This window comes from Mus musculus, chromosome 17 (assembly GCF_000001635.26).
Source record: "Mus musculus strain C57BL/6J chromosome 17, GRCm38.p6 C57BL/6J".
In the NCBI taxonomy this organism is placed as follows: domain Eukaryota; kingdom Metazoa; phylum Chordata; class Mammalia; order Rodentia; family Muridae; genus Mus; species Mus musculus.
The window spans coordinates 11,620,073-11,642,597 of NC_000083.6; the positions used below are offsets into that span (position 1 = coordinate 11,620,073).

The following is a 22,525-nucleotide window of genomic DNA, read 5'->3' on the forward strand; positions in this document are numbered from 1 at the left end:
CTGCTGCATTCCTGCAGGCTGCAGCTTGGGGGGCGGGGGTGGGAATGAAAGAAGCACAGCTGTCCTCTTAGCAGGGCATTTGTGTGGCACGCATTGAGGGGAATGTGCAAAGGAAAAGACTCCACTAGGTTCCCTTCTTGGAAAGGAGCTATCCTTGCTGTCTGGTAACTATGTGCTCCTGGGAGATTGACACCCCACATGCCAGGCAGGAGCACCCAAGTTTTTTGCAAAGGCTACAGAGACAAAATCCCACTGAGCCTATGACAGTTCACTCAAGCTTGCAAGGCAGACAAGAGGACAGACAGTCCCTGCTGGACTGCACATAGAGGACAACAGAAACCATGCCACCCAAGTCTAGCTTGTTGAAGCAAAGCATGTATTGGGGTTCCTTACGGAAATGAGAAGAATGAGTGGGTCCTCATGGGAGTAAGCGTTGGCTATTACTTATAGAAGCTTGGTAAGGAGTTCGTCACAGCAGCCTGGGTGTGAGGAGTGGGGAGGGGGAAGAGTGTTTCCTCACAGCCCTGGGTGGTGGGCTCCTCACTGCAGTGTGGAGCTTTGCCATCACACACTCACTGTAGTGCTGCTGCAGGTCTCTGTTCTTTGAGCATATGCAGGACTACTGGTAGATTCTATTTCAAGTAACTGCAGTTGGGAAAAGAAAAGGTGCATGTAGTATGTTCGGGTCTGTGTACATCATGATATTGCATAAGCTCTTACCCAAAATGAGGCTCCATCTGTCAAGGAGTTCATGAGAATCCCATCCTCTGTGACTTACACATCTGAAGACTAGAGGAACTGCACACACACACAGGAAGAAAAGAAAGAATGATATAAAGCCAAAGTAAGTATCCAATTTCCAGCCCTTAAATACACACAATGACTCACAATGATTTGACGAATGTCACTCAGCACCAGGCATATGTGGGAGGGCAGAAGCAGCAGTTTGACTACCGGGGAACCAGACATCTCTCTGTGTGCGGTATTCTATTAATTATTTTACTAACATTATGATAAGTACATGTTCCCAAAGCATTTATAATTCAGAAGTTTATTTCAATGTTTCCTTCAGTGTAGATTCTCAAACACTCCCAACTCTTGGAACTTAACTTGGGAACTGTCTGTAGGGGTATGAGACATGTGAGTCTAACTGTGCTGTGAGTCTGTCCCGTTGTCACTTGGATGCACATTATTCTTAGAGGTCTCCCATCTGTACGTCAGTGATTTACTGATGCTTGTCATCCTTCACGGTTTGAAGAAACAATCAAGGACGCTGAGGTGAAACCTCCATTTATAACACTGTCCATACGACCCCTAAGACTGGACCCCTAAGTGAATGATGTGGGTAACCCTAAGTGAATGATGTGGGTTTTCACGAACATATCACCAGCTAGCTGGGGGCACCGATGAAATGACAGAGATAAATGCTCATTCATTGAACATCCTCTAATTCTAAGAAGAGTGTTCATCAAATCGCATTACAGCATGCACACCCACATCCACCAGCTCACCATGCCCTTCTGTGTTATTACAGGGCCTTACACACCCCTCTTTATCCAGCATCTGAGTCTCCCGAGTTTATTAGTGTGCAATAACTAAACCCTTGCCTGTGGGCTCCACAGCGCCATCTAGTTAGTTTCCTGGAAGTTGGCACACCATGAATTCAGTTTGTCTGGGAGAAGATAGTTTTTCTTACTCTCTTGTAATCTTCCCACTGAGTAAGCACAGCTTGAAAGTGGGTTAAGATGCTCAGTTTCTCCCACTTTCTCTTACATTTCTGTCAACAAGACTCCCAATGCATTACCCATATTAGGATGGGGATCAGGGTGGACAGGAAGAGTGAAGATTCACTGTCCCATTGCTTCCACATACTCTGAGCACTGAGCTTGGAAAACCTGTGGTGCCCAGGCCAGGGAGCTATGCCACCAACTGCCCACAGATTAGACCCTCTTAGGAAGGATGCGGGTGAGGAAGGTGAGTGGAGATGTTTGTGGACACACAGAGCCCATCAATTCTCTTCCTGTTCTTTTTCTCCATAAGTGATGATGTGGGAATGGAAGGAGCCACTGATGTGATTTCAGGATAATCTTCTTTCAATGCACTGGGGCCACATTTCCAAGACAGAAATAATCAAATCTTCTGCCCCAGACTCCTGAACAAACCAAAGCAGGAATTACAACAAAATAGAACACTGAGGACTTGATATGTTCTCCACGAGTGTACACTTGTGTGTCCATGTGCATGCAAGTGTGTGTGTGCAAAAAAATTAAAGTCTCAAGCCAAGACTATAGATATCTGTTTCAGAGAGTGGAGAAATCTAACCTGAGTGCCCTAAGAGTTCCCCTAGGAGCCCAACTCAAGATGTGAACCACTATAGGTCACCACACTCAGACAGCAGCTACAGTGCACAAAAATGCCCGTTCCAATGAAGCTTTACTCACAGAAACAGGGGAAGGACCAGACTTGGCCCCTAACCCCGTAGTGTTTGATGACTTATCTGGAAGGAACACAGACCAACACAAATCCACTGAGGCAGTGAGGTGAGAGACACTTGTGCACAGCGATTAAAGTACAAAGACGAGGAGGAACCATGCAGCCCTCTGCTTAGCCTGTTACTTCACAGGAGCATGCCTTATGCATTAACAAGACACCCAGGAAAAGAAGAATAAAGGCAAGCTTTAAAATTAGATTAGGCACTGCCATGGAACCCAGAGTTAGGTGCTTAGCATATGCAAATCTCCAGGTTGCCTACCCAAAACCATCAGAAGAAATAAACAGTGATTCGATTTCCCTTGCTGAAAATTATTTAAGCTATTTTTTTATGAGTTTGTCATTTTTTGTTGTTTTGTTTTGTCTTGTCTTGTCTTGTCTTGTCTTGTCTTGTTTTGTTTTGTTTTTCGAGACAGGGTTTCTCTGTGTAGCCCTGGCTGTCCTGGAACTTACTTTGTAGACCAGACTTGGCCTCAAACTCAGAAATCCGCCTGCCTCTGCCTCCCAAGTGCTGGAATTAAAGGAGTTTGTCTTTCTTATCTTCATGTCTTAGTTAGAGTTTCTATGGCTGCCACAAAACACCATCACCCAAAAGCAAATTGGGGAGGAAAAATTTTATTTGGCTTCTACTTCCATAGCACTGTTCATCATTGAAGAAAGTTGGAACAGGAACCCAAACAGGGCAGGAACAGAAGACAGGGGCTGATGCAGAGTCCACGGAGGGGGACTGTTTGTTGGCTTGCTTCTACTGGCTTGCTCAGACTGCCTTCTTATAGAAGCCAGGACCACCTGCCTAGGAATGGAATCACCCGCAACTGGCTAGGTCCTCCCCTAATCAATCACTAATTAAGAAAATGCCTTACAGCAGGATCTTAGGGTAGCATTTGCTCAGTTGAGGTTCCCTCCTACTTTGTGTGTCAAGTTGATGTAAGACTATCAAGCACATTTTGGGACTAATGTATGCATTCTTGGTAGAGGCCATGACAATCTGGGGCCTTAAATAAAAATTACCTTTTGTGTATGGTGTAGGCAAAGCATTGGTTCTATAAGCTTCAAGTAAAGACAGTGCGTGCTCTCCTGAATGGACGCCAAGAAAGTCTTCATATCTAAAAGCTCTCCGGACATTGGCATGTCTGTCTCTTCCTGTCATAGAACATGCATTGAACATTTTACAGAACAAGGCTCTTTCTAGCTCAGCTCTCCTCCCCAGCATTCTTTCTAAAGCACTCTCGCCCCCCACCTTTAACTGTGCACATATGGTCAGACCCCCAAACATCTGCATGAGTTCACTTGTCTTGAGTTCACACATGAACTCCTTGGACTTGTATTTGTCATGCTCTACTGAACCCTATTGGTTTGGGTTTTTAGGGAACTATCTCCACTTGCTATTTATCGCATGTCTAGCTATAAGCAAGACAAAATAAAAATTGAAAAATTGAGATTAGGAAAAAAGCTTTATAGCAATGTTCCACAATTCTTCAGTGATGCTGGCGCTTTAATCTTGGCTCCTTGGTACCTCAGAGATGTTGTTCTATCTCCTGCCTTTGAGACATTTCCATTATAGAGCTGGTTTACAGGGTGTACAGTCCTTCAGGGGCTTCTTCTCTTTAGACTCCCTACTACTGAGGCCCTGGTTCTTTGTGCTGCTTTGATGGGAGGAAGGAAAGAGCCAGCATCTCATTAGAATTCATTCTTTTTTTTTTTTTTTAAAGGATGCATCCAGGAGCGATATGAAATCATCCACATGGAGTTCTTGTGAGCTGGCAAGAAGAGACATATCTCTTTAAAGTACTCTGTGGCTGTAATAATTTTTTGTGTTAAAGAGCTCCTAACATCCACAGCCACTGGCCTGGTTCTGAGCCCATTAATTTTTTCCTGTCTTGAGCTCTGGGGATACACTAGAACAATTGATTTCTCGGTGGGGTTCTTATCTAAACAAGATCTGTCTTCATATCTTTCTCAGTTTAGCAGAATGCTTTAGCAGTAGATCCGGGCATTATCTGCTTCTAGCTGTTCTTCACAGACGAAAAAACAAAGACAAGTTATGTGCATGAGTTAGTATGTATTATTACAGGCAGCAGCTCCAGCAGCTAAATCGCTGCGCCACACTATGGCTCTATGCAAATGGTATGCCCCAGAAATGATTTTATGTTAAATCTAGCTTCAGCGATTTAAAGCTATCTATATTGGCAGTGTCCATAGAGTGTACTCTGAGAGTACAGCCATGGAAAAGTTTGGTATCCATAATTATTCAGTTAGGAGACAGGAAGTTCTGTTGCACTCCTCACCACTGTGGCAGGTAGCTGAACACGATAGGCTGGGGGAGATGGTGACTTTGGTTCCTGGCTTCTGAGATTCAGGTCATCATGGAGAGTAGGGTACAGCACAGTGGAGCATCTCACGTCACGGAGGCCAGAAATCAAAGAGGACACGTGGACCAGCTGGCTCTGCCTTTTATTCTCTCTGGGTCCCCATTTTTGGAATGGTGTCATTTATACTCCTAGTGGCTCCTTCTCCCTTAGTCAGTGCCATGTGTAAAATCCCTGAAAGACGTGGCCCTATTAATGATGTTCCAGGTGTTTCTCCATCCAGTCTAGCTGACAGTTAAGACTGGAAACCACAGAAAGCATCAGGACAGTTTCTTATGAGATACTTTTTTCCCTCTCATTCATAGATAATGGGGTTTTTAGTTTTGTCATTTCATCCCAGAGTTATCTCATTACAATTTACCTATTAGTCATAATTATTTATTGGTGTCTGAGTTGTTCTAAAAAAGACATGGCAAGGAATGCTACGATGTTGATAATGAATTATGTTACCATAATGAGTAAATATTAAATAGGGTTAAGTTACATTTGATCTTATAAAAGGAAAGATCTTTATTCTATTGTTTCTAATATCTGCTGTCACATTGGAACATTTATATCCCAATGCTTCAAAAGCAAATGGATCACGTTTGAGTCCAGCCTGTCAGATTTAGAAATGCATAAGTTATGCTAATATCAGATCAATTTCTTCCAAGATTGAATCCATCTGAGGAAAATTAATAATCCATATTTCCCTCTATGCCCAAGGCTTCATATTGTTATTCAGAAAAGGCTATTTATTGACAGTGATTTCAAATATCATCAGTTCAGCCACACTGGAGGCCTATATAAGCCTAAAATACAGACCCGTGGGTATGACTTACAGAAACTATGGAAGCAACATCTTTGCTTATGTCCTGTGAGTGTGTATGTGTGTATGCACATGTACCCTATCATTTGTGTGCAAGCATTCTTGTATGTGCTAATGCACATGTGTTCGTGTGGAGGCCTGAGAACAACCTAAACACCATTCTTCAGATGCCATCGACCTAGGTTATTTGAATAGGCATCTCTCATTAGCCTAGAACTAGCTAGGTAAACCAGGCCAGGCTGGCCGGCCAGGGACAGCCACCATGTCCCCTGGAGAATCTACCTCTTTCTACCTACTTAGAGCTGGTGTTGCAAATGAGGCTCACCATGCCCAGGTTTTCTTCTTCTTTTTCTTTTTTTTTCTTTTCTGTTTTGTTTTGTCTTGGGGATTGAACCCAGGGTTCTCATACACATAGTTGCAAGAAAAGCGCTTGACTGACTGAGACATTTCCAGCCTTTCAGTCTCGTCTTTAATTTGTGGCAAATTCAGGACCTTGGTAACACAGAAACAAATAGCAGGAGATCGCCTATTTTATTCTTTTTTTTTTTTTCTGGTTTTTCGAGACAGGGATTCTCTGTGTATCCCTGGCTGTCCTGGAACTCACTCTGTAGACCAGGCTGGCCTTGAACTCAGAAATCAGCCTGCCTCTGCCTCCCAAGTGCTGGGATTAAAGGCGTTATCCTTTATTAAGCACCCTGGGCTAGTTGCCCCTTATTGTTTGGCACCAGGCCAGCCTCCATAAGAACAGTGGAGATCTCTCCTGCTTGTAGTCATGGCAGCTGGCGCTTGGTGCTGAACATTCCCGGGTGGGGATTCAGGCAGGACAGTCAGATGCTGGTTCATAGAGTAGGCAGAGACTTAGTAAAATGCTAGGTTGAGAATGACAGCAATGCCTTTGAGATGTAAGCATTTCAGCAAAGGGAAATCAGCAAGAGGGAGAGAGGTGGGAGGTGGAATATGGATGGGCAAGGCTACTGGAAAACACTGAGCTTGGGCTTAAATGCTTCAAGAAATGAAGACAGGAGGAATCTCACACAGAGAGACAAGAGGTGAAGGGAAATCGCAAATGCAGAGGAGATCGGCCTGAGTGGAGCCCAGGATGGATGAATGGAGGAGAGATATAGTCTACAGATGAGTCTAGCTTATGCAGAGATTAAAAGACAAGGCAGCCTGGGCCTAAATACTCTGTCAGAGACTAACTGAGCAGCAAAGCTATGCTGGTGGACAGTGCGAGAATTGTGCTGATTGGATTGGGGACGGGGGTGAGGGTTCAATGTTGGAAGCAGAGACTGGCTGGGTGCTCATGGGGGCATTGGCCCAGGTGATGCCAAGGTGCTAACTCTTATACTACACTAAGGCTACAGAAGCCCAAATGCATCTACTCCAGAGACCTTCACTTTCTTGTCTCCTGGCATTGCTCATCAGCTGTTTCATAGTTTCTATCTTGTTGGGACTCTCAAAATTATCCAATAAATATCAGGGGGCAGGCAGGCAGTTTCTGAAATAGAAAAGGTGGCCACTTAATACTTGAGCTTACCTTGTCTCTCTTCCTGATCTCACACAGAGCAAGTTGGCATATCAACAGCAGTATACTTAATTTGATGATAGAATTTTAAATAAACCCCTGGGTAGCCAGGAGAAAATGCCACAGGGTATATACAAGCAAGCTTCTGCCTGGGAATAAAACTCTATATTAATAACAGGGGAGTCTGCCATGTCACAGACAGTGAGGACAAGATCAAACTTTAGAACAAATGCCGAGGCTGGAAATTCTCTTCAACTTAATAACGTTTAGTGCCACAGATGGGAAATGGAATTACGGAAGAAAGATTTAAGATGAAAAAGCACTTTGGGTAAGGTGGGGGTTGTTTTCTGCTTGGATACAGTGCTTCTCACAGGCTTGGCCTCCAGTCTGGCACTGCTAAGAGCAATGGATGTCAAAAGGCAGGGCTCATGAGAGGAAGTTAAAAGGTGAAGGGGAAGCAGAGAAGAGAAGAGAAGAGACGAGAAGAGAAGAGAAAGAGGGGGCGAGGGGTTGGGGTCTCTGCCTTTTATTCGGGCTGTGACATAACCATGCACACCACTGCACACAGGTGAGGTGACACAGGTGAGGCATAAGCCAGGAGTGTGTGGCAGTTGCCATGGCAACAGACGCACGAGAGTCCTTGTCACCTAGGGGTGAAGTCATTGCTAGATTCGAAGGCTGACCTTAAAGTCATTTCTAATGCCAACAACAGGAAGTTGGATAATTGAAATGTATCTCTCTCATGGGGATATTGGGACCTTTCCTTTTCCCCTCTTTTCACTTCCTGATTGCCATGAGGCCAAGACGCTTCATATGCCACATGTTACTTCAATGGTTCATTTTATTACCAAAAGCACAAAGAACACCGCTCTTTAGCCATGGATTAAAGCTCAAAAACTTTGAGCCCAAATAAACCTTTCTTCTTTGTAAGTTTATCTCAGCTATTTGTTGCAGTAAGGGAATCAGTACAATGATAGAAAGCCCTAGCCATCCTTTTATACACTCTTTTACTACCATTTAGCAAGGAAGAAAGGAAGGAAGGAAGGAAGGAAGGAAGGAAGGAAGGAAGGAAGGAAGGGAGGGAGGGAGGGAGGGAGGGAGGGAGGAGGGAGGAAAGCTTAGTTTGTTCTAGGTCTTCTTTATATGTCGGCCCATTTGCACTGAGACATGCCCAGTCCTGGGACTCCTTCTGTCAATCCCAAAGATGGTCTAGGAATCTCTAAACACATCCTTTTGTGCACATCTGCCACATTATGTGATGACTAATTTATTTGTCTTTGGCCCTTTAAGACTACAGTTTGCTGAGGGGACAGACCATCACTGTTAACTTTTATTGGACCAATGGCAGCACTGCTTGGTGTGTAGTGGCTGTTCCACAGTATTGGCAAGACAAATGAGTGAAAACAATAGAAGAGAGGAGCTTGTGCCCTGGATTCCTTGTCTGTACCAAACCACTGTAGCTTCTGTAAGTCAGCACTGTGCGTGTGTGCACATATGTGTATGTGAGTGTGTGCACATGTGTGTATGTGTGTGTGTGCACATGTGTGTATGTGCGTGTGTGCACATGTGTGTATGTGTGTGTGCACATGTGTGTGTGCGTGCACATGTGTGTGTGTTAATGTGTTGTGCACACACAACAAACTAGACTAGGTAGGTCAGGGACTTAATAAGACTCTGATTCCAACTAGACTAATGGGCAAAGGAACTTTCTTTGGGCTTTGTAATTTGGCTGCTGGAAGGAATTTTGAAGGCCATTTAACTGTTGAAGCTTATTTTAATTTCTGAAAGCTGATTCTATCAATTATCATTTGGATCAGGGGCTCTCCAGTGTTGAGGACTGCTCACTTGGCTAACTCAAATAATGAACTCCTATGACACATGTGTGCCTACAGGACATCTCCAGCTTTTTGGTGCACTGGCACGGGGGTGAAGATTTCTTTGTCAGTGGCAGCACATTTTGGCAGTTAGTAGGTAATTTTGCCAAATCCAGAAACTTAACTGAGCTGCCTTAGACCCCTGATGTCCCCGTTGTTTGTTGCTTTAGAAGCCAATTCAAACTAACGGGGATTTAAGGTGACAGTTAAGAGGATAAATCCAGTTATTTAGGGGCAATGCCTTTTCTCTCCTCTAATATTTTTTATCAAATCAAATACTTTATGGAATTCCCAGGAGTTCTTCATGAGCTGAGAGTTTGCCGAGAGACATGAAGGATTGCTAACTGGGGCATAACATGTATGTGCCTGCTGTCCAAACGAAACATACCATAGAAACAGCACCTGCCTTTTCAAGGGTCACGAGCCAGCTAAATGAAAAGATTCTCTCCCACAAGTCAGAAAAGTTTGTATAATTGCACTTTCTTGAGGATTCCATACTTACATGTTTTTATTTTCTATTCTAATTAGCTGTGCTTTTCAGGTGATTATGCTATAGATTCCAGGCACTACATATGAGCAGATATAGTTTTGTATGTAGCTGACTCTGCGTGGGGCAAATGGAGAGATAAGTAATGCCACCTGCTCAGTGCTTCTGGATCCTTACTCTCTGCCCTTTACCACAAAAGCTTTTGCTGGTCCAGGTATGTGATGTCTGGTCCTCCATCCAGTACTACTTACTCTCTAATACCTTCTATACCTTCCTGTGAGACCTATTCAGCATGGCTTCCTCTTCCACTGAGTCTATAGTACTTGGATATTTCTGTATAAAAGAAATAAACACACACCACAGCTTATTGGCTAAAGAACAGCATGGATCTAGTCTTGTACTATTTCCACGGGTCAGAGATTTTAGAAGACTTAGCCTGATGATGCTTACCCTGGGTACTGTGTGAAGTTATAGTCAAAATGCCAGCCATGACTATACACTGAACAAAATTATACTTATCCAGTAATATATACAATTTAATCCAGTCTCTCTTGTGTTTAAAACATGGATGAAAACATTACTAATGTTTTTTATATACTAGAGAACAGGGTTTCCAAGTGGGCAATGCCATGCAACAATAGCCTGCTATGGCCAACACATGGAATGGCTTGCTGTAGATTTAGTTTTGCAGAATCTCCTTCAGTTGTACTGAATAGTGTGTGAATAAATGGCCTGCACATCCCTCCTTTAGCAGAACAAGGAATCGTCACTTGCAAATAACTCTTCAGTAATGTCAAATAACATGTTTGCAATTATTTTTACATAAGATTGAGAACTTTATTTAACCTTTAATTAACTGCTCTGTAACCTGGCTCAGTGGGGTAAAATCATTTCTAGATTGATCAAGTGACATTTGTATATAATTTGATCAAAGGGCACAGAAGAACATCAGGAGGAACAAAAGACCCATGGGAAATAAGTCCCACAGGACTCACTAGATGTGACTAGCATCCATCTTTTTGGTTCCATTGCTTAGTCCAACTCCTTAGAAATTCAGGTCAGAGTTCTGAAAATTACCCCCAAGAAGACCTCAATGCTTTCAGCTTCTTTCTTCCCAAACTTTCCCCAAATTTTCACTCATTAAAATATAACTTCCAGCCGGGCGTGGTGGCGCACACCTTTAATCCCAGCACTTGGGAGGCAGAGGCAGGTGGATTTCTAAGTTCGAGGCCAGCCTGGTCTACAGAGTGAGTTCCAGGACAGCCAGGGCTACACAGAGAAACCCTGTCTCAAAAAACAAAAACAAAAACAAACAAACAAAAAAACTAAGAAAAAAAAGAAGAAGAAAAACCATAACTACCCTCACATGTCAGAAACTTTCTTCATCTGTTTGGACTGTCATATCAAAAGCCTAGAAACCATGTGGTTAATGAAAAAATAGGCATTTATTTCTTAACATCCTAGAGGTCCTAGATCAAGGTCCTAGAAGTAGTGGTGTCTCTTGAGGATGTGCTTACTGGCCCTAGACAGAGCTACTCTGTCCCTGCACAGAGGAAAGAATGAGGAGGGAACTCTGTGAGGTTCCCTTCACACCTGCACTAATCCCATTCATGAGGTCTCTAGGACCTAGCACCTTCTCCAAACCTTGCCTCCTAATGTGGTGCCTTTAGGGACAGTGACTGAGTTTATGAACTTCAAGGAGAAATGAACATACAGAACTCAGGAAAACCTTCAGTGAGTGGCACAGTCAAGAGAACGTGAAATATCCCATGACCTGTACAAAGTCTGCACTGTCTTCCTCCCTTCCATCTCTTCTCCTCACTTTATCACCATGACCAAGGCAACTTATAGAAAGGAGCCTTTAGTTGGGATTATGGTTGCAGAGGGTTGGCATTGACAGTGGCAGAGCAAAGACATGATACCAGGAACTGCAAACAGGAAGCAGAGAGAGAGCTCACTCAAAGCCCACCCTCCGTACTACACATACTCCAACAAGGCCACACCTCCCCACCTTCCAAAAGAGTTCTTCCAACTGGGAACCAAGCATTCAAACATATGAGCCAATGGGGGCCATTCTCCTTCAAACCACCACAACCTGGAGTGTCTTTTATTAAGATCAGCAATATTACTTCATAACCTTATAAGGAAATTCAACTTGATGGTAATTCTTTGTGAAATGCAATTGTATTTGTATAACATCTACGTGTGGATATGTATCTATATCATCTATGTCTATAGACATAGATTAGAGAGATGATAGATAGATAGATAGATAGATAGATAGATAGATAGATAGATAGATGATAGATGTGTGTCCAACAGATCGTTAACTGCCTTTATAAGTATGTATCACAGCATGTACATTTATGTGTCTGTACCTTACATTATCTCCATGTCTGCTCATTTATACTAATTGAGTGTGTACAATAGACAATGAAAATTCTGCAATGACTCTTCTATCACCTTGACTTCTTGCAGTTCGGATAGCCAAGAGAATCAATGTAAGCGCTTGTGCTTTCTCCTCCTGCTGCATGCTTGCCCTTCACACCCTGTTGCCCACTTGGTGGCTTGAACTTCAAGAGAGATAAATGGTCCTCATGTCTGGCTGCTGGCCTCATCTGTGTTCCTTAGGGTATGACCCCTTCACTTCTCATTGTCTGCTCCCATTTTTATTCACACAGCTGTTCTCTAAGGCCCCATCTGAAGTCTGCAGTTTGTATAACAGTGCAAGCTGTCTAACACTAGCTGCTATGATGAGCATCCCCTCAGGCTTCACGTCCTGGTGCCTGCGCTCATGGACCACTGACTGCCACTGCTCTCTACTTGCCATTCACACTAGAGATCAGCACTATGCCATAACTTTCACCAGCAACCAGAGGGCTTTCTGACACTGGGGGGCTTCTTCCCAGCCCCGTACCCGGCAGGAGCCCCTTCTTGGTAATTAGGATTAACCACAGTGGCAAATTTCCCTTCCACCCCTGTCTCAGTTCCAGTAGCATACATGGCTCTTGTACTCTGTAAGGATTCTTCCTATGTTCCTAGAAGAACATGTCTCCCTCAGCCTCACCACACCCTGCTTCCTTCTGTGAGATTACAGTGCTATAGGGCACTAGTATACCTTTTACCTCGGATGGATGGTATGTTCTTTCAGGTCCTAGCCTTGGGCCTCTAAATATAATGTGTGTCAGGGGCACTGATTCTTTGTAGAGTTTGTCTCATGTAATGGCTTCCTGTATGCTTTCCATCTCTTGTTAATCTGCTTTCAATACCATAATGTCATTAATAAAGAGCAACACATGTTGTGTGGATTGTGTAGATGGCCTCTATGTCTGTAGACTACATTGTAACTGAAGGAGAAACAATAAATGTGGCAAATACATACTGCCTACACAACCTGAGCAAACTCTCCCTCAGAAAGAACCAACATCCTCCAGGGCCGGAGAGACAGTTCAGCAGTTAAGAGCGCTTACAGCTCTTTAGAGGACCAAGTCTCGGTTCCCAGCATTAAACCATGCATAACGCAATACTCAGGATCCAATGTCCTCTTCTGACCTTCTCAAGTTCCTTCAGGCATGTGGTACACACCCATATGTTCAGGTACACACATATATACATAAAGATTTTTTTAATGTTAGGAAGATCCTGTTGCCAAGACTCTGGGATGGCAAAGCATGGGTGGATTGGTTTGATTTTACAGATTGTTATTTGCTTTCTCGGGTCACCTGTAAGCGCTCCTCTTATACTCATTATCTACAGGAAATTTTACACTTTCTAAAGGTCTCGCCAGTGTTCGATTGTGATGATAGCGGGTTGGCAGTCTAAGCGCTGGTCTGCCTTAACATCGCCACAATCCGTTGAGAGCATCTTTCTCATTGCTTATCTGTACAGATGATGGTAAAACATAGCTGCTACATAGATCACAATTAGTGTGTGTGCATGTGTGCACAGTAGGAAAAGTTAGAGATAAGAAAGTGCTATATTTTATAGTCATCACAAGGAGAGTCTCTGGAAGGGAAGGGGTTGAAAGTTCAGAGCAGTTAACTAAGGATCCAGAAGTAAGAATCAAACCCCTGAAGGGGACTGAGGTGTGCTCACAAAGGAGGATGTTCATCGTCACACCCAGCTGCGTTCAGGGACTCTTGAGTGGTTTTAACACACCAGGGGATGTTTTTCCACTTTCTGTGTTAGGCGCTGCTTTGAAATAAGTGAGATAACAGAATTATTTAAACCTTGTAGTTGTTAAGAAATTATCTGCTACAATGCTCATATTTAATCTTGATTTTTTTTCCCCTCTAGGAAAGGGGCTGTTTTAAAAAACCAGATCTTATAGCTGCTGAAAACTGGGAATGAATGGACATAGTTGTATTGTGCCCTTGCCTAGGCAATGAACAGGCTTATCTAAATTGACCACAAGGTAGTTTCACTATTGAATTGGGAAGAATCTCAGATTAATATAATCAATTTGTCCTCTTCTCCACAGAAGCACATGTGGTTCATTTGCCAGCAAAATGATGTGACTCTTCATGGGATGTATTTTCTTATAACCTTACTAGCTGCTTCTATTTTGCTGTGATAGAATACCATGACCAAGAACAAGACAGGGATCACAGAGTTTATTTGGCTTGCAGTTCTGCAGGGACAGAGTCCGTCACAACAGAGAAGGCAAGGAGGGGAAGCAGGAGCAGAAAGCCAGCTTATCACATTTTTGTCTACTTGTTAGGAAGAGTAAGACAGAGACCATGAAGTGGGTCATAGCTAAAGATTCTCAAAGGCCACACCCACAATGACATATTTCCTCCAGCAAGGTTCTCCCTCCTAAAGGTTCAATAACCTTCCCCAGACAGTGGTACCAACTGGGACCAAATATTCAAATACATTAGCCCATGGGAGGGGGGGTGCATTTCTCATTCTTAGCACTACATAAGGTACTCCAACACTGTGTGTGTGTGTATCCCTAAAAGTATATATTGATTTATTAAGAATCTTGTAACCACAAATTGAGAAATTGGTGTTTTTATAAAATGATGGTTATAGAACAGAAAAAATTCTTAAAACAGAAAAAATAAATCCCATTGGCTAATCTCTTGCTTCTAAATCCCTCTTTTTTGTATGTTGAGGTAACAGGACTGGCTATTGGGCATAGCTTCTTTGGGACAATGGCCATTTTCCTTTTGACTTTGGAAACCTGTGATGTTATGTATTATTATAATTAGGTTCAAGAGGCACTGTAAATGGCCTGCTTCTGTGGGAACATCAGTGTAATATATAGACAGTATCCACCACACAGAGGGTGCAGTGGATTAAGGAGGAACAATGTGTGCATGCTGTGTGGTCAGTGTGTAGTCAGGGACTTGTCAGTAAAAGTAGATACTAGGGCTGTCTCCTGGTTATTCTGAGTGAACAGTATAATGGGAATCAGGGCAGACCGCTAACAAAAGATGATTTTAATCTCATGTTTAAACAAATGACTGATAAACCTATTGGCTTTAAATATAAGGTAGCATAATTAATGTTCTATACAGCTCCTGGAGTGCCTCCGATGTTTAAGGTATGGCCTTGGAATGGATGAGTTCAAGGTTGCACAGCCCCAGTATTGGCACAGCGCATGCGCAAGGGAACCTCCATTATTACAGACGTCTGTCCACCCTGGAAGTCCCATCGAAACTTCTTCTTTGTCTGTGCAGGAGCCCTGTCCTGGTCTTCCAGTGTAACCACCGTCACGTGATCTGTTTGGACTGTTTCCACTTGTATTGTGTCACAAGACTCAACGATCGGCAGTTTGTCCACGATGCTCAACTTGGCTACTCCCTGCCGTGTGTAGGTAAGAAAAGCCCTTCCTTCTTTCCTACCTCTTAATATTAATCAGTCACAGAAGAGTTGTTGATGCAAACTGTTTAGCATATGCCCTATCCTAGCTCTGGAGTTGAAAATCTAAATATAGTCATTGCCTAGTAAGACACACTTGTGGTTAAATCACCGAAGACACAAAACTCCTGGGAACTGTGTCCCACTAGAATCTGTGTGCCCTGCTTAAAGGTATTGAAAATAAACTTGAATGCTATTCATCCAAGATACAAAGTGGGTTTGACGGTGGGTTTGGATGACGAAATCTGGACGTGCTACCCTGGATACAGAGCAGTTTCATCCAGACGTTCCTGTAGAATGACCTTCTCCAGTGGATTTGATGTTGAGTATCTTCCATGTGCTTCTTGTCTAAACATTCATCACAAAGTCTTTTCAGTCTTTTGTTCATTTTTAAAATAGATTATTTGTCACTTTGTTGTCAAACCGTAGGCTTCTTGTCAGGGAGAGATGGTCCAGTAGTGAGGATGCTGGGTGCTTAAGCCTGATCACTTGACTTCCATCCCAGAACCTGTAATGGAAGGACACACATGCATACACAAGCATACATGACAAGAATTAATAATAAGAAATAAATGTTTAAGATATGTAGACATATTTTATGATCTATCATTAAAATTTATCACCTTCTGAAGTTTATCCGTTTGCCAATAATTTTGGCAAAGCCCAAATTTATTGACACCTTTGTTATTTTTGTGTCAAATGTTACTCATTGCCATATCTGGAATAATGTTAATTTGTTTCTATAATTTTCTTGGATAGTTGTCTTTTTTTACTAAGTCACTGGTGCATTTTGAGGTTTTTGTATATTTAGCATGGATGATTCCCCTGGATCACTGCACATATATTATAATGACTGTAGTGAGATTAGATATTCCTCACTGGCTAGAATATTGTAACTAGACACTTGTGACATTCTGTATACACTCTGGAACCCTTGACTCTGTGGTCAATTCTTTTTTTGGCTTTAGTTAGAAGCACAGCAAACAGGCATATGCCTCTAAATGACACAGATCCAAACACAAAAGACTAATTACAGTGTTGAGTCTGTTAAGTCACACTGTTTATTTTTCAACTTTTTTTTTATCTGCCTATGATGAAATGATGTTTTATCCTAGTTCGCATATATGTGCATCAATTCATGGATTAAGACTCACTGAAACAGGCCATGTTTTCATATTTTTTTAACAAAAGCACCAAACCCTGGAGAATCATTTGTGGATTTCCAGTTTCATATACTTGGGGAGGGGGCAAGCAGTGCACATGTGCCACAGTGCCCACATGGAAGTCAGTGGGCAGTTTGAGGGGGTGAGTTCTCTCCCTCCACCATGTGGGTTACAGGGATTCCAAGTGCCTTTACCTAATGAGTTATCATCTCACTGACCCTGGCATCATTTCTGAAGTCATTTTGTATTGGTAAATCGTTTCCCTCATGAAATCACCGTCTGAGGAAATGGTTCTAAGTACCCGTTTTAAGACTTTTCCCCTAACTTGAGATATATTTAGAGTTTGTCTTTGCATATTTCTTAAATGCCAGCCTTTAGTTGCAGAAAAGTGTGGACATACAAAAAGCAAAGAACAAAATTAGTGTGCGACCCCTACGGACCTTCTTCTCTTTGTGTGGTGCAACAGGTGGTATGTGCGTCTTAGGACTGCCCCCCCCCCGCCCCCCTCCACCCGTGGTGACTGGAATCACCATTTCTGTGGCAGCTCTGCTTCCCACAAGTGAGAATTGTGTTTGGCTGGCAGAGCCAGAGCACTTGCCTGGGGAGCTCCTTTCCCCTGGGTTCCTTCTTATCTTAGCTGAGCTGGGGTGGGGAACAGGAGCCAGAAAACATCCCTTTTTAAAATACAAATTACTGTATTTGTTTACATGGGCTTCTTCAGTTCCTATTCAGGATTATGGAATTGTTATAGAAAAATCACCCATATTGCAACTGGTGTTCATTTTTCCCCTTAATAATAACAATAACAACAATAACAACAATCCCTTTTACTTAGTGACAGCCATTATCCATGGCCGCTTTCTTCAGACCCTCATCTTTCTCCTCAATGGTAGGCATCGCTATGTCATAGCGATTACTCCTGAACAAGATATACTCCCTCCATCCCTCAAATGTAACCTCACCGAATTCTGTTGTGTGCATACGCTCTCGTTCTCGCTATTGCGGGACACTTGGTTTTCTTTCTTTCTTTTTATTACAAACATTGTTCCGACTAGCTGGCCAGTGTGGACACAGACTTTTCTACTGCTCTCAGAATATCCCTGAAATCGATTCCTTGTAAGGTTGAGGGGTTGCTGTGCCAACAGGTCAAAGGTAGAGCATGTGTTTATTTATTTCCGCTTCCCATGTCCCTCCTAGAAGATACAGACAGACTCTCCACCACCCCGGGGAGGGTGGGGAAACTTTCTAATCACATATTTGAGAAGTGAGAGTATCCTGTGGTTCTGCTTTTTCCTAATTTCACCTTTTTTCATGTTTCTATATTTATCTCTTTTTCTCGGTTATTTGTAAACCGAGAGGCGGGTTGAGTGAATGCATTTTATGAGATGTTTTCGACATAGCATGATGCCAACGACCCTATTCCATCACAGCAGCAATGTGCAAAGTTAGATCACTGCTATTTTTTTAATATATATTTATAAGAATGCATTTAGATTAGCCTTGCTTTAGCTAACTCTTGGTCACAGATGTCGGAGAATTGCACAGAGGAAAGCTCTGCCCGGCTGAGCTACCACACTGAGCTCTGTTATATAGGCTCCAATTGTGTTCTAAATGCCTGCGTGAAAATTACTTAATTTCAATTTTAACTAAGTATGCCAATGAGGTGGAGGGCTCGGAGCTGTGAACCTTGGAGCTTGTCATCTTATGTACACGGTGAGTGAGGCGCTCATTAATGAGCTCCAAATTCTCTGCCCTGGTTTTTCTTCTTTCATAAATGCCTATGAGAGCTACCCTTCACCCCATCAGTGATTTAAGCATGGTACTCAGAAACTTGTTTTCTATGTGAAAAAATGTCTTCATTTGGAGAACTCCCCTCCTGCCCCGCCCTGGCACGACTTCCCTATCACATTTAACAAGAAACAATAAGCCTCATAATTGCCTATCTCACTATTGAGAAAGAGTGAGGCAGATAACCACAAGCCAGAGAGCCCAGAGCAGGACTCCTGTCACTTGGCTAGGAATAAGCTCTGCGCCCTGCTTTGTCTCCTTAGCAGTGTTCCATGCATGTTCCCACAAGTCTTTCCTCCTCGGAAAGGCTTAACTCGCTTAAGAGGCAGCATCTGTGACTGTGGATTATGTTCACTTAAAAAAAATAATAAACCTTGACTTTGATGCTATTTGATGTGCGTGTTTCCCCACATTGTGTGAAAGAGACTCTGGTGCCGTAGATGTTTTCTCATTTCTCGAAAATCAGCTGCTCAAGCAAGACGCCCTTTGCAAATTCTACCTGCTTGATTTTAAGCTCTCACACCCAGTGTAATGGTTCCTCGGGCACCACCCCATCAAAGGTAGACTACACACTCCATCAAGGGAACCTTGTTAAGGACAGTGTCACCTGAATCCTTAGTATTGCTATTTTCTCTTTCTGCTCATTAACTTGGCTGGCATTAGAGACAATTCGCTGGCTGGCACACTGGTTATTTAAATCAGCTCAGTGGTTCACGTATTGGCTGAAGCATTTTCGGATGTCACCCTGCTAGGGTGCAGAGTAGTTAACATTCTCTGTCGCTGTCAAAATACCTGATGATAGCAACTTAAGGAATGAAATGTTTATTTAGGGTTCACAATTTGAGGGGACAGTCGGCCAGGGTGGGAAGGCATGGAGGCCGTCCCTTGAGGCAACTGGTCACCTTACCCCTGTAAGCAGGAAACTGAGAGTGGTGAACATTAATGATATAGCTTTCTCTCTCCTTCGTATTGAGGTCCCCAACCCATAGTCTTCACGCCTTAGTCAAACCTTTCTGTAAACATCATCAATGGACACACCAGGTCCTTCTTTGCTTCCATGCTGATAATAGATGGAGTCATGTAGACAGCGAAGCTTAACCCATCGCAGGTCCTGTGGTTTCTGTCACACTGGAAGCTAATGTGGCTGAGACTTTAGCCCTGTGTATGTGGTGCCTAAGTCCATGCATGCTGCTGCCCTTCCAACGCCTAGCTTCTTACTAGTACCAATTTGCAAACTCAGATGCCCATCTCAGCCACGTGGTTCTTAAGAGCTTCCCATGCCCAGACCACACTTGAAGACAAGCGACTGATGATGGGCTTTCAGGGAAGGCACCAGGCAACAGAATACTACAGGCAACATGAATGTGAACGAGAGGCCATTCAGCAATGGTGCAAAGGCTCCCTCCCAGGTCTGCTTTCTCCCTGTGCAAGCCAGCACAGTAAGTGTTACCAGAGTTAAAAATGAGATTCTCAAACACAGGCCAAACAGCCTGTTTCCAGAACATGTGACAAAATTTTACATAAAAATAGGGGCTTTCAGGGAAGCTGCGTAGTGCTTTTTGAAGTGTCTGTTTTACCAGTTATTAGCATTGCATTCTGGGAACTGCTTTGAAATGTCAATGGACCTTCTCAGTGTATTCTCAAGACTGAACACTCATTAGGTCAGTGGGGCTTCCGATTTGGGGCTGATTTATTTATATAGAGCTCATATGGTGAAGGCTGTGAGCCGTGCGTGAGCATCACATCCTAACTCATTCACCCTGAGCGGAAACAGTGCAGGTTTCTCGTGCCCCTGGGTTCCATTGGAACATCTCCTACCTTTCCAACGGCATGCTCTGGACATTGCCATGATTAACAAGTATATTCGGATTGGGGTTGCTATCCTGTGTGGTTGCCTTTTGCTTTTCTGGTCCCGGGTCACTTTGCATATAGCTTGTACATTCAGACTTCTAATCACAATGACAAATTACCCATCAGAAGCCACTTGAGGAAGGATTTATTTCTCTCTGAGTTTCAGAATTGTCAGCCCTATAAGAAATGAGCGCTCTGGCCCATTTTCAGACTGAGGTACGCTCAGAGCTCATTACGGAGTCACAGATAAGCGGGAGGTTCGAGGCCCTTTTCCCCTACCAGTCTCAGAGCTCTGGGAGGTAGAAAGCTGTAAGAAGTCTCCTGTGTGACTGAGCCTTCCCTTAGAAGACAGGTCAACCTGAAGCTCCAGAACAGTCATTAGCTAAGACTGAGCCTTGAACTAACAGGCTGAGGATTCAGGAAGGGGCTTTGCTGGAAAGGCTCAAGGATTATAATTCCCCAAAGTGCCAGTGTCTGGGGAAAAGAGGGCAGGCACTTCTTACAGTCAGGGACTTTTAAACCCTCCATCTCACACCAAAATGCCACAGCAGCCCTTTTGCCTTATCTCTGTGCTGGTGTCCCTTTCTGCAGAATGGTGTGTTTGAAACTGACTTTCATTGATCTCAATTTTGTTATAACAGAACAAGCGTCTTGTTTTCAGTTAGTCAGGGCAGGGCATGGTGGAGTGAGTGGGCTCTGGTCATAGCAGCCGGAGAGCAGAGGGGAGCATGACTGTGCTAATACAGGCATGAGTCCTGCAGGCTTTCAGTCCTTCCAAGAACCAGCCCCCTTGGATTAGGGAGCCTGCTTTCAAAGCCCTTCCTCCCCCTTCATTCATCCTCTCTAGGAACAGTCACATCAATGTGTTTCTCAGTCCCCACCCCCCAAAGTGACATGAAGGTTGCGGTGTGAACTTTTCCTGGGGAGATGCAAACTCACGATAGAGCACAGACGACAGGCCAAAGGAAAGAGTCCACTGAAGTCTGACCTCGTGAACCAATGAATCTATTGGGGTTGTGTACTGAGTATGGGTGGTGGTGGTGGTGGGGTTATTTAGAGAAACATGGGTTACCCGCAAGCAGCCATTCTTTATGAATCAACCCTATCATGGAAGACAACCTCAAGGAAGATCTGTTATAGAGCTCCTCCTTCAATAAACCTGCCACCTGAACATAGGAGAATCTCCCATTGCTACTGGCCCATACTGGAGAGTCGGAGGGAATGGGAGCTGGAATCCTATGGCCTTCTGCTTCACCCTTTATAGAGAATTCAGTAGCTCTTCTACCACTAACGTAGACCAAGACTATCACTGCATTAGCCTGTTCATTCAGTTGCCAAGGTTACCATGAGCCAAGAACTCACTACTCCAAAATGGCAATAGGATGGTCATGTCACCCCTGGAGGAAAAACCCATATTGCAAGGAAAACCAACCACCACATCCAGTCTCCACAGTCCACCAGGGTCCTAAGTGTCTTTGCCCACAGCTGTGTAGCATGGGACAGATGTTTCTGGTCCTTTTGAGGTGCTGAGTTAATCCTGAGGCCTACAGAAATGAAGAAGCCTGGGTTTCAGACAGCCAGTGAGGATGTTAAACATAGTGTATAAAATTTAAAAAAAAAAATGTTTTCTGGCTTTTAAATGATGGTCTCCCAGATAGATAGATACAAGGGATGAAATCAATATGATTCCTAAAATCACACTGGAAAATTAGAGCAGCTCACCAACCAACCAAACAAACAAATCATTTTTTTCTTCTCTTATTTTTAACCAAAACCAGTAAATGTTCTTTCTGCCTTGGAAATGAGCCAAAAGATTCTAAGCTTCTCAAATCACTACCCTTCCTGTTTTATCTTTTGAGTAATTTAGCTGTTTTGGTGGTCTCCTTTTTATTTAGAATCCTAGGATAGTATAAAGTGGGGCTACTCTACTTTCCACAACTAAAGCTACCCCCAAAACTCAATGGCTTGGCACAGCCAACATTTCCTTCTACTATGCCATGTAGGTCACTGTGAGGCATCTACTCTACAACATTACTCAGAGACCCAGGACTTATTTCTGCTATCTCATGGTTCATCTGCTGTAGCTTCCAAAGGCCTGCTAAGTCATGGGGCAGTTAGCATAGGAGTACTGCCAAGGGTCACATAGATGAGACCCAGCCTGGAGCAGTTGGCATAGGAGTGCACCCATTAGCCATGCAGATGGGGCAGGGGCCAGGCAAAGGACTATATCACTTGCCATACTTCTTACAGCACAATCTAGATCCATGGATACAAATAGGCCCATAGTGTGCACTGAAGCCTAGAG

General features: G+C 43.4%; 1 protein-coding gene across 8 annotated transcripts in view; it reads left to right on the plus strand.

The window, feature by feature from the left end:
• Positions 1 to 22,525, plus strand: part of Prkn (parkin RBR E3 ubiquitin protein ligase) — a 1,223,012-nt gene that overhangs the window by 779,714 nt on the left and 420,773 nt on the right. For all 8 annotated transcript variants that reach the window (NM_016694.4, XM_006523336.3, XM_017317572.2 and 5 more), the window contains one exon: positions 15,238 to 15,374. In NM_016694.4, coding sequence (NP_057903.1) covers positions 15,238 to 15,374 — 137 coding nt within the window. The remainder of the gene's footprint in view (positions 1 to 15,237; positions 15,375 to 22,525) is intronic.